The 12,257-nt window shown below is 41.5% G+C and overlaps 4 protein-coding genes across 7 annotated transcripts in view; 2 read left to right on the top strand and 2 right to left on the bottom strand.

Moving 5' to 3' along the window:
• The window catches only part of LDLRAP1 (low density lipoprotein receptor adaptor protein 1), a 552,589-nt gene that overhangs the window by 432,443 nt on the left and 107,889 nt on the right, over positions 1 to 12,257 (top strand). The window lies entirely within an intron of this gene.
• Positions 1 to 12,257, bottom strand: part of SYF2 (SYF2 pre-mRNA splicing factor) — a 466,254-nt gene that overhangs the window by 158,564 nt on the left and 295,433 nt on the right. The gene's annotated exons all lie outside the window — the stretch shown is intronic.
• MACO1 (macoilin 1) overlaps positions 1 to 12,257 on the top strand; it is a 72,549-nt gene that overhangs the window by 18,313 nt on the left and 41,979 nt on the right. For both annotated transcript variants that reach the window (XM_050791178.1, XM_050791187.1), the window contains exons 3-5: positions 808 to 934; positions 8,237 to 8,360; positions 10,957 to 11,135. In XM_050791178.1, coding sequence (XP_050647135.1) covers positions 808 to 934; positions 8,237 to 8,360; positions 10,957 to 11,135 — 430 coding nt within the window. The remainder of the gene's footprint in view (positions 1 to 807; positions 935 to 8,236; positions 8,361 to 10,956; positions 11,136 to 12,257) is intronic.
• LOC126955514 (annexin A2-like) lies at positions 2,614 to 3,985 on the bottom strand. Its single transcript, XM_050792201.1, has one exon. The coding sequence runs from the start codon at positions 3,933 to 3,935 to the stop codon at positions 2,916 to 2,918; it is 1,020 nt and encodes a 339-aa protein (XP_050648158.1). The 5' UTR covers positions 3,936 to 3,985; the 3' UTR covers positions 2,614 to 2,915.

Genomic DNA, 12,257 nt, shown 5'->3' on the forward strand with positions numbered 1-12,257 from the left:
CTACTAAAATTACAAAAAATTAGTTGGGTCTGGTGGCACGTGCCTATAGTCACAGCTACTCAGGAGGCTGAGGCAGGAGAATCACTTGAACCTGGGAGGTGGAAGTTGCAGAGAGCCAAGATTGCACCACCGCACTCCAACCGGGGTGACAGAGCGAGACTCTACCTCCAAAAAAAAAAAAAAAAAAATTCTAGTTCTTTTAGGTAACCCACATTTATTTGGAATCCAAACGAATTCACTGTGGTCCCACCTCAGTTCATTCTGATCCAGTTCTTTTTCATGATTTGAGGACCATAAAGTAGTAGTATTCTTTAATGTTAAAGTAACCACTACTTTTTAATTTTATTTATTTTTTTTGAGACGGAGTCTCACTCTGTTGCCCAGGCTGGAGTGTGCAGCCGCGCAAGCTCCGCCTCCTGGGTCCATGCTGTTCTCCTGCCTTAGCCTCCTGAGTAGCTGGGACTACAGGCGCCTGCCACCTCACCTGGCTAAAGTTTTGTATTTTTAGTAGAGACGGGGTTTCACCGTGTTAGCCAATATGGTCTCGATTTCCTGACCTCGTAATCCGCCCGCCTCTGCCTCCCAAAGTGCTGGGATTACAGGCATGAGCCATCGCACCCGGCCACCACTACTTTTCATATGGTTGATTTTAAATGTTTAAAATCTCCTTTTGTGAATTTGCTCTATAGTTACCAAGTTATCTCTTAGCAGTTTCAATAATTTTGTCCAACATACATTTAACAACATGTGGTTGAAAATAACAAGTTCTAAGATGTGTCTTTTATTTTGTTTTCTTTTTCCCTTTAGGCCTTTTCAGTATTTTTTGTTTGTGTAGCATTCACGTCAAATATAATATGCCTGCTGTTCATCCCCATACAGTGGCTTTTTTTTGCTGCTAGCACATATGTGTGGGTTCAGTACGTATGGCACACAGGTAAGTCTTAATGATTGCTTAGATGGATAGAAATCTTAGATTCAAATTTTTTAATGTGGTTATTTCTTTGGATACATTATTTAGAGTTGAGTTTAATGTGGACGTTTTAAAGTTTTCTTAATAGATTATAATATACCTTCAAAAATATATGTATTTTTTTCATTATTTGAATCAAAACTTTAAGTTGTTATGATTTGATATTTCAGTTACAGGCATTGCGGGTACCAACTCTCACTCTGAATATATCTTTTTTTAAAAAAATAGTTGGAGTGATTTCTATCTAGGTATACTTGAAGATAGCCATGTGCCAAAAAAGAAAAAAATGTTCATGGAGTTTCATCATTGAAAGGAATGTCATTTAGATGAATCCTTAATTTGGCACAAGAATCCCCACAGCATCCCTGGCACATGGTGGTTTTACCTGTCATGGAAAACCTACAGTAACAAGGAACTTACCTACCATTCCTGGTACCCTACTCTGTTTTTGGGAGGTATAAAATAAAGTTCTTCCTCATATTAGCCAGAATTTTCTTCCTTACATTTTGACCCAGTATGTTTTAACTGTTTTGGGGCTTGTTGATTCCTTTTAAAAAGATTCTATTTATTTATTTTTTTTAGGATGGGGTCTCACTATGTTGCCCAGGCTGGACTTGAACTCCTGGGCTCAAATGATCCTCCCACCTCAGCCTCCTAAGTATCAGGACTAAGCCACAGCTTGCTGATTTCTTAGAGGATCTAAAGAGGTTTTCCCAGAAAAATACAAGGGAATGTGTAAAACTTTTCCTTAAAATGTCAAGGGGGACAGGCGCAGTGGCTCACGCCTGTAATCCCAGCACTTTGGGAGGCCGAGGCAGGCAGATCACCTGAGGTCAGGAGTTTGAGACCAACGTGGCCAACATGGTGAAACCCTGTCTCTACTAAAAATACAAAAATTAGCTGGGTGTGGTGGTGCATACCTGTAATCCCAGCTACTCAGAAGGCTGAGGCAGGAGAATCGCTTGAACCTGGGAGGCAGAGGTGGCAGTTAGCCAAGATTGCAGCACTGCACTCCAGCCTGGGTGACAGAGCGAGACTCCATCTCAAAAAACACAAAAGAAACAAAACAAAAAATATTAAGGGACCTACCAGACCATCCCCTCAATCTCAAACATTGAACCTCTGCATTAGAGCCACACTGAATGAATGTGATCTCCCATGTTAACATTTCTTTAGAGATTTAAAGACACTGTCATAACCTCTTAAGTCTTTTCTGTAGGCAAGAACATCTCTGGTTTCATCAGCTTTTCCTTATTATTTTAAGAGCTTTTACCCTCCTAGTCTGCCTACCTCAGTGGTTCTGTACACTGTTGCAGGTGTGTTCTGACTAGAGTAGATCTCCCTACTTCTTAGAGCTATACTTCTGTTACTTTAAACTAAGATCAGATGAGCTACTTTGACAGCCTCAGCCCACTGGGAAAGCCAGAGTTTGGTATGCACTAGGATTTGAGGATTGGCTCTCAGAGTCAAACTTGTTTGCAAAGCTGCGTGAAACTTGATTCTTGGGCCCAGCTACAACCTTCAGGATTTTGACCAGAGAGGGAGCACCAAATAATAAAAGCTGTCTGGACCAACATTCATCCTCTTCTCAGAACTGCTGAGATGATGATGTTGGCCCATGTAGAAACACACAATTGAGCTCTGTTTTTTTTTTTTTTTTTTTTAAAGTACAAATTCAGTTTATTCATCTGTTTATGACACAGTACACAGGAGGCAAAGTGTTTCACATCATAGACTTCACTTCCAGCTCCTTGGAATGTTCATTTCTTTGGCTTACAGGAGAGACTAGACAGGAAGGCCAGGCAATGCTTAGGCAACTAAAATGAGGTTGGGGGCAATGCTAATGTCACCCTCACAGGGACTGTTAGTCGCAAGCTGGTTTTCTAGACCTGTTAGCTGGAAGCATGGCGAGCACCATTTCTGGACGCTCAGGCTGTGTCGGGCTTCAGTCGTCTCCACCACACAGGTACAGCAGCGCTTTCTGGTAGTTGCCCTTAGTGTCTTGCTGGATGTAATAGTACAGGGACTTGCTGTACTTTCTCTTGAATTCAGACCTAATTTTCAACATGTCCACTTCACTGCGGGAGACCATGATTCTGATGAGGACCTTATCTCGAGTCCCCTTGCCCTTCATGGAGTCATACAGCCGGTCAGCAAAATACAGGGGTTTGTTCTGAATGCACTGCACCAGGTTCAGGAAAGCATTTTCCAGGTCTCCTTTAACCTCTTTCCTGATGCTCTCCAACATGTCGTAAGGGCTGTAGCTCTTGTACCTATCAAATACTTTCTGGAGGTGGGGCACGCTCCGCTCAGTCATGATGCTGATCCACTTGGGAACATCAGTTCCTTTCCTCTTCACTCCAGCGTCATAGAGATCCCGGGCATCTTGGTCAATCAGTTCATAGTCAATGACAGAGCCATCCTCTGGTCTTCTACCCTTTGCCAGGGCAACCATCAGCTTGCGGAAGTCACCAGATGTGTCCGAAATAATGTCCTTCTCCAAATCAGTCTTGTACATTTCCTTGTAGACTCTGTTAATTTCCTGCAGCTCCTGGTTGGTTCTGGAGCAGATGATCTCAATGAGAGAGTCCTCGTCGGTTCCCAGCCCCTTCATGGAAGCTTTTAGCTCAGAAGCGTCACACTGAGCAGGTGTCTTCAATAGGCCCAAAATCACCGTCTCCAGGTGGCCAGATAAGGCTGACTTCAGTGCTGATGCAAGTTCCTTTTTGGTCCTTCTCTGGTAGGCGAAGGCAATATCCTGTCTCTGTGCATTGCTGTGGTTGGTCAAAATGTTGACAATGGTGACCTCATCCACACCTTTGGTCTTGATGGCTGTTTCAATGTTCAAAGCATTGCGCTCAGCATCAAAGTTGGTGTAGGCTTTGACTGACCCATATGCACTTGGGGGTGTAGAGTGATCACCCTCCAAGCTGAGCTTGCACAGGATTTCATGAACAGTAGACATTTTGAAGGAAGCTGGGCCGTGCGCCGAGAGCTGAGAGCGTCCCCAGATCGAGCTCTGTTTTTTAAAGTATCTGCTATGAATGAGCATGCTTTTCTCCATGTTTTACACTCTTTCATATCTGACTTGATTTATAAGCTACTATGAAGGTTCTTCAGTCTGCTTTCCTCTAATTAAAGTGATTTTTCTTCCCACCAGTTTTTAATTTGTGTTTCCTTATCCTGGGCCTCAGTTTCGAGTGAGCTGCCTTTTATACTTGTCACTCTCCCTAGGTCTCAACTTCTTTGTTATATGAAGGTGGAGTAATCTAAATAATGGCTGAAGAATCTTCCACCTCAAATATTCTGTGACTCTGAGGAGCTGTGGCGATTTCTTAAATTTCTTTAGTAATATCTTAGTAGTGGAGAAGAAACTAACCATATAACTATTAATAGAACCTATTGGGAACTGGTTTAGTGGGTGACCCACAGGGCAGCAGTGTAGCTAAAGTCATAAAATACTACTGGCCCCTCTTTAGCCCTCGGCTCAGAAATGAATATTGGAATAGCTAAGTTATGAAATATGTTTTAATTTGGGATGACTAGTGCTTAAACAAATGAAACAAAAAACTGCTTTTATTGGGCTGACAAAGATGAGTGCAATTTCTATAACGGGGTAGTTTTTCTTACAGTTGTTAAAATTTAAAATTATTTGATGACAATATTAGGAATGGTTGATGAAATTACATATGATTACAAAGAATAATATTGTAGCATAAGCTTTTTTCCTGGTGGTTAAGAGGGGAAAAAAACAGGATATAAAACTGTATGTACAATATGATTATTATACTTGCTCAAAAAACTTTCAATGTGATTTTATTTATTTCATAGATGTAGAATACAGGTATTTTGTCTAATTTTTCTATTTTTTCTGTAATATGCTTATTGTGTTTTTTTAACCTTGTAGATCAATATAGAGAATAGGGCAGATAAATATTTGAAAATGCATTTTGAAATGATTTTGAAAATGCATTGTCCTGTGTGTTCCTGTTTTTCCTCCTACGTTGTGAAAATACCTATTTTTGGGCTGGGCACAGTGACTCACACCTGCAGTCCCAGCACTTTGGGAGGCCAAGGCGGATGGATCATTTGAGTTCAGGAGTTCAAAACCAACCTGGCCGAAATGGCGAAACTCTTCTCTACTAAAAATACAAAAATTAGCCGGACATGCTGGCATGTGCCTGTAATCCCAGCTGCTCAGGAGGCTGAGGCAGGAAAATCGCCTGAATCCGGGAGGCGGAGGTTGCAGTGAAGTGAGATTGTGCCACTGCACTCCAGCCTGGGCGACAGAGCCAGACTCTGTCTCAAAAAAAAAAAAAGAAAGAAAGAAAAGGAAAAAAAGAAAATATCTGTTTTTGTTGTGTGAAATTCTTAAGAATGGTTGAGACCATTAGCTGGCTTCACAGAGCATCCAGTGTCAACTTCACTCAGGTACTAGGACTAAGGGAAGTTCTCCTCAGAAGCAGATTTAATACTGTCTCTGAACTTGGGCCCAGTTTGTTTAGACTCTGGGGTTTACTCTTCAACAAAATGAGGAGATTAGACAAAATGATCTTCCAGTTTCAAGATACTATGATTTTTCTTTAGTTTCATCCCAAAGATCCTTAGCAAAAAGTCACTAATTTTTTCCCGCTTGTGCCCATGTAGTCCACTTTCATAAATACCCCATCATTAGTCATGTCCTGATATAGATGGACCTAGCCTGCAGATTTTGATTCCAAAAGCCAATGGACATTTGCCTTTATTTGCATCTTATTTTGTTGCAAGTTGCTTTTTCCTCCCATGAAAATTGTTTTTAATTACAAAAGGAATATGAGTTTGTGCTTTAGAAAAAAATTTTTTGAAGGCCGGGCGCGGTGGCTCAAGCCTGTAATCCCAGCACTTTGGGAGGCTGAGACGGGCGGATCACAAGGTCAGGAGATCGAGACCATCCTGGCTAACACGGTGAAACCCCGTCTCTACTAAAAAATACAAAAAGCTAGCCGGGCGAGGTGGCGGGCGCCTGTAGTCCCAGCTACTAGGGAGGCTGAGGCAGGAGAATGGCGTGAACCCGGGAGGCGGAGCTTGCAGTGAGCTGAGATCTGGCCACTGCACTCCAGCCCGGGTGACAGAGCGAGGCTCCGTCTCAAAAAAAAAAAAAAAAAGATAAAAATTTTTTGAACAGTACTTAAGTGCCAGAAACATTTCTTTGTCCTACAACTTGTTCTTACTTATGGATTTTATTTTATTTTATTTTTTTTGAGACGGAGTCTTGCTCTGTCACCCAGGCTGGAGTACAATGGCCGGATCTCAGCTCACTGCAAGCTCCGCCTCCCGAGTTCATGCCATTCTCCTGCCTCAGCCTCCCGAGTAGCTGGGACTACAGGCGCCCGCCACCTCGCCCGGCTAGTTTTTTGTATTTTTTAGTAGAGATGGGGTTTCACCATGTTAGCCAGGATGGTCTCGATCTCCTGACCTCATGATCCGCCCGTCTTGGCCTCCCAAAGTGCTAGGATTACAGGCTTGAGCCACCAAGCCCGGCCGGATTTTATTTTTTTTATGTCATTCCATGACAGTGCAGATCTTCCTCATTCTTTAGGAAACCTTCAACATATTTCATTATATAGATTTATCATAAAGTTTCCTGTTGATGAACATTTAAATTATAAATTTTTGCTTTTGCAAATAATATTATGTTGAATTTTTTTTTTTTTTTTTTTTTTTTTTTTTGAGGCAAAGTGTCGCTCTGTTACCCAGGCTGGAGTCCAGTGGCGCAGTCTCGGCTCACTGCAACCTCCACCTCCTGGGTTCAAGCAAATCCTCTGCCTCAGCCTCCTGAGTAACTGGAATTATAAGTGTGTGCCACCATGCCCAGCTAATTTTTGTATTTTAGTAGAGATAGGATTTCACCACGTTAGGCTGGTCTTGAACTCCTGACCTCGTGATCTGCCCACCTCGGCCTCCCAAAGTGCTGGGATTACAAGCATGAGCCACCATGCCTGGCCCTACAGTGAATTAATTTATTTATTTATTTATTTATTTATTTATTTGAGATGGAGTTTCGTTCTTGTTGACTAGGCTGGAGTACAGTGGTGCCATCTCAGCTCACTGTAACCTCTGCCTCCCAGGTTCAAGCGATTCTCCTGCCTTAGCCTCCCAAGTGGCTGGGATTACAGGCACCTGCCACCATGCCCAGCTAATTTTTGTATTTTTAGTAGAAACGGGGTTTTGCCATGTTGGCCAGGCTGGTCTTCAACTCCCAACCTCAGGAGATCGCCCTCCTAGGCCTCCCAGAGTGCTGGGATTAAAGGCGTGAACCACCACACCCAGCCCAGTGAATATTTTTTATGTATTTATCTTAAGGCTCTTTTATGTTTCTATAGGGTAGATTCTTAGAAGTGGAATTTGTGGGCCGGGTGTGGTGGCTCACACCTGTAATCCCAGCACTTTGGGAGGCCTAGGCGGGCGGATCACGAGGTCAGCAGATCAAGACCATCCTGGCTAACACGGTGAAACCCCCTCTCTACTAAAAATACAAAAAATTAGCGGGTCGCGGTGGCAGGCGCCTGTAGTCCCAGCTATTCGTGAGGTTGAGGCAGGAGAATTGCTTGAACCCGAGAGGCAGAGCTTACAGTGAGCCGAGATCGCGCCACTGCACTCCAGCCTGGGCAACAGAGCGAGACTCAGTCTCAAAAAAAAAAAAAAAAAAAACGAAGTGGAATTTCTGGGTAAAGGAAAGCTACAAGTATTTACATTTAAATGCCAAATTGCCATCTAAAATAGTTGCCCCAATTTATATTATTGCCAAGTATGAAAATGAACCTTTCCCCATACCCTCCCTATGCTATTATCTGTCTTTAAAAATTTTATCTAATAGTTAAGAAAATGGAATCTGATTGTTTTAATTTGTATTTCTCTAATCAATAGTTAACATCTTTTTGTATGTTTTTTAGCCATCTATAGTTCTTATTTTGCGACTTGTAAATTATTTTCTTCAGTTACCTTTTATTGATTTGTGGGAGCTCTTTGTATGTCAGGGCTATGAATCCTTTGTTTTACATACATTGTAAATATTTTTTGCCAGGATGTTTGTCTTTTATTTTTGTCAGTGATTCTGTGGAATCATTTGTCATATAAAAGCTTTCCGTTTGGATCAGTTTGCCTTTTAATTTAGTTTAGGTGAAGATCTTAATGAAAGTTACTGTCTTTGAATTAGTCTCCCAAACAATCCATCTGTTAGTTACTGTATCATTCATTCATGCTTGCCTCTCTGCTGCTTTCCCACAGAAAGGGGAGTGTGTTTGCCTACAGTGTCTCTCTGGATCCTCTTTGTTTATATTGAAGCAGCCATTAGATTTAAAGATCTCAAAAACTTTCATGTAGACCTTTGTCGTCCATTTGCTGCTCACTGGTAAGTATTACATAAATTGTGTGATGTGTGTGTGTGTGTGTATATATATGTGTGTGTGTGTGTGTGTGTGTGTGTATATATATATATATATATTTTTTAGACGGAGTCCTGCTCTGTCACCCTGGCTGGAATACAGTGGCATGATCTTGGTTATGCAACCTCTGCCTCCCGGCTTCAAGCGATTTTCCTGCCTCAGTCTCCCAAGTAGCTGGGATTACAGGCGCATGCTACCATGCCTGGCTAATTTTTGTATTTTTAGTAGAGACAGGGTTTCATCATATTAGCCAGGCTGGTCTCGAACTCCTGACCTCAAGTAATCCACCTGCCTTGGCCTCCCAAAGTGCTGGGATTATAGGCGTGAGCCACCGCACCCAGCCAGTATTATATTCTTTATCTATAATTCATTTCACTGTAGAATGTTAAGTTCAACTGTAAATTTATTCTTAGAAAGTTTACATGGACCCAGAAAGCAGTACAGCATGGTTGGAAAGAGCATGAGCCCCCTTTTCAGGCAGATGGGTGAATCCCAGCTCTGTCCCCTGACAGCTGTGTTGCCTTGTGTGTGTCATTTGCCTCTAAGCCATGGTTTTCTTTTTTTTTTTTTTTTTTTTTTTTTTTTTTTTTTTTTTTTTTTTTTGAGACGGAGTCTCGCTCTGTCGCCCAGGCTGGAGTGCAGTGGCCGGATCTCAGCTCACTGCAAGCTCCGCCTCCCGGGTTTACGCCATTCTCCTGCCTCAGCCTCCTGAGTAGCTGGGACCACAGGTGCCGCCACCTCGCCCGGCTAATTTTTTGTGTTTTTAGTAGAGACGGGGTTTCGCCGTGTTAGCCAGGATGGTCTCGATCTCCTGACCTTGTGATCCGCCCGTCTCGGCCTCCCAAAGTGCTGAGATTACAGGCTTGAGCCACCGCGCCCGGCCCTAAGCCATGGTTTTCTTACCTGCCTCTCTGGGTCATGGGAAAAAGGAACTGAAGTGATACATCTAAAGTATTCAACTTAATGCCAAGCACATAGGTGTCTGATGAATGTTAGCTATGTTCATTATAATCAGGTAAAGATTCCAGAAGGTCTTGATGAAATATATGGCTATTTCATGAAACTTAAAATAATTCAGAATTTCCTTAGCCTATTTATAAAAGTAAGATAATATTATTAATAATTTTTGAATGAATATTATTTCTCTTTATAACATGCTAATGAATATTAAGATATTATTAATTAATTATTCATCTTAACCATGAAACATTTTTGAAAAATGAGCTTGATTGTTATTTATATCTATTGTGGAACTTACCACCTAATGTATGTTTCTCCTAAACACACCAATTTTTACTAATATTTATGGCAGAAACCAAAATAAACAGTAATCAACTAAAAAAAAATACTGTTTCCAGTATTTTTAGTCTTTTTACAAACAAATTAAATGAACTTGGTCAAAAAACATGTCACCATAAGTTTGTAGTGAGACCACATTTAGACTAATTATAAATTGATACATTTTCATGTTAGTGAAACCTATATGGGCTTGACAGTGTTTGCAGAGGCTTTGAAATGTTGTTAGGCAGGCTGATAAGTTCAATGAAAATATTTAACTTTCTATCCCAGAGATTAGAGTTCTAAGTACAGCTGGTTTAATTTGGTGATACAAACCAAATGTTGGCACTGATCATATCAGATACTTATTTAAATGATTCTTGAATTTATGTATGACAGAATTTATATATGACAGAGTGTTTATGAACCAATCTTCAAGGAATAGCTGGTGGCAGTACCCATCAGGCAGCAAGAAGATTAAGTTAAAGTAGTCACCTGAATTTGACCCTGCCTTCTAGTATTAAAAATCAAATGATGTTCTTGTGATTTTTTTTTTTAACACGTTTACTTTTGGCTATGCATAAAGTCTCTACCCTTTTAGTTTTCAAAAGCATACAGGCCAGGCGTGGTGGCTCACACCTGTAATCCCAGCACTTTGGGAGGCCGAGGTGGATGGATCACCAGGTGGAGAGATCGAGACTATCCTGGCCAACATGGTGAAACCCTGTCTACTAAAAATACAAAATTAGCTGGGCATGGTGGCGCTGGCCTGTAGTCCCAGCTACTCGGGAGGCAGAGGCAGGAGACTCACTTGAACCTGGGAGGAGGAGGTTGCAGTGAGCCGAGATCGCGCCACTGCACTCCAGCCTGGGCAACAGAGCGAGACTCCGTTTCAAAAAAAAAAAAAAAGGGTACAAATAGATGCCTAAGTTCTAATGCATAAGGTAGTTCTTCAGTATTTCTTCAAGGGATTAGCCACTGTATCTGACAGTCAACTGTGGTGACTCCTTGAATTAATTTGAAGAATGCCAAAGTCTAATGGGAAGTGTCCTCTTACGGTCTAGCAGTCCTGTTGTTCCTGGGGGTTTTGTTCTGTGTGCCAGTTGCTTCTGATTTCCACAGTGGACATTACATTTATTTGTGTGTCTAGTGAATGCTATTCTCAACTACCATCATCAATTAGAATTTATCTTTAAATTTTAAGCCATAGGTATTCTCATGTGCTTGAGACACACATGGTTCATTTTAAACCTGCAATTACTGGCTGGATTGTCTTCTTTCTAGTATTGGGTACCCTGTGGTAACTTTGGGCTTTGGCTTCAAAAGTTACGTAAGCTACAAAATGCGGTTAAGGAAGCAAAAAGAAGTACAAAAAGAGAATGAGTTTTACATGCAACTTCTTCAACAAGCTCTCCCTCCAGAGCAACAGATGCTACAAAAGCAAGAAAAAGAGGCCGAGGAAGGTAGGTCTTTACCCTAAAGCTGTTGGCTCAATAGGCTAGTCATTATTTTGTCTCTTGGTAGAATTTTCTTTTCTGGAAAAGTAGCGAGGATTTCATTTTTTCTGTCTAATGGTGTTTCTCCTCAGGGTCATTGTTTTGTTTGGTCAATGAAATACAGATTGTGAATGAAGTTTTTTACATACTGTCTGAAGACTATGTGTTTAAATATGTTTATTTTATTATTTTAAAATATATTTATATCTTTTTTATATTTTAATTCTGATTTTTTTTTTAAATTTAGTTTTTTGAGACAGGGAGGGTCTCACTCTGTTGCCTAAGCCGGAGTGCAGCGGTAACAGTTATGGCACACTGCAGCCTCAAACTCCTGGGAGCAAAGTAATGCTCCCTCCTCAGCCTCCTGAACAGCTGCTACCATAAGCACATGCCACTATGCCTGGCTAATTTTTTTTTTTTTTTTTTTTTTTTTTTTTTTTTTTTTTTGAGACGGAGTCTCGCTCTGTCGCCCGGGCTGGAGTGCAGTGGCCGGATCTCAGCTCACTGCAAGCTCCGCCTCCCAGGTTTACGCCATTCTCCTGCCTCAGCCTCCCGAATAGCTGGGACTACAGGCGCCCGCCACCTCGCCCGGCTAGTTTTTTGTATTTTTTTTAGTAGAGACGGGGTTTCACCGTGTTAGCCAGGATGGTCTTGATCTCCTGACCTCGTGATCCGCCCGCCTCGGCCTCCCAGAGTGCTGGGATTACAGGCTTGAGCCACCGCGCCCGGCCATCTGGCTAATTTTTTAAAATTATTTTTTTGTAGAGATGAGGTCTCATTGTGTTGTTCAGGCTGGTCTCGAACTCCTGATCTCAAGCAATCTTCCCACCTCCACCTCCTAAAGTACAGGGATTACAGGCATGAGCCATTTTGCCCAGCCTGTTTTACATATTTTAAAATATATATTCTTAGCAACAAAATAGTATGGAACTATGTGAATTGGTAATTGAAGCAAGTCAAGAACCAAAGTATAAGCACAATGGAGATGTAGACATGTAGAATTGAACTTTAGAAGCCAGATGTCTTCTGAATAGAGCCAAGATGGATAGGTCGTATTCTAAATGCTTCGTATAATGTAATGCAGATTTT

The sequence above is a fragment of the Macaca thibetana genome, chromosome 1, assembly GCF_024542745.1.
Source record: "Macaca thibetana thibetana isolate TM-01 chromosome 1, ASM2454274v1, whole genome shotgun sequence".
Lineage (NCBI taxonomy): Eukaryota > Metazoa > Chordata > Mammalia > Primates > Cercopithecidae > Macaca > Macaca thibetana.

Coding starts and splice junctions, on each gene's coding strand:
- LOC126955514 (XM_050792201.1), bottom strand. CDS start 3,935: ATGTCTACTGTTCATGAAATCCTGTGCAAGCTCAGCTTGGAGGGTGAT.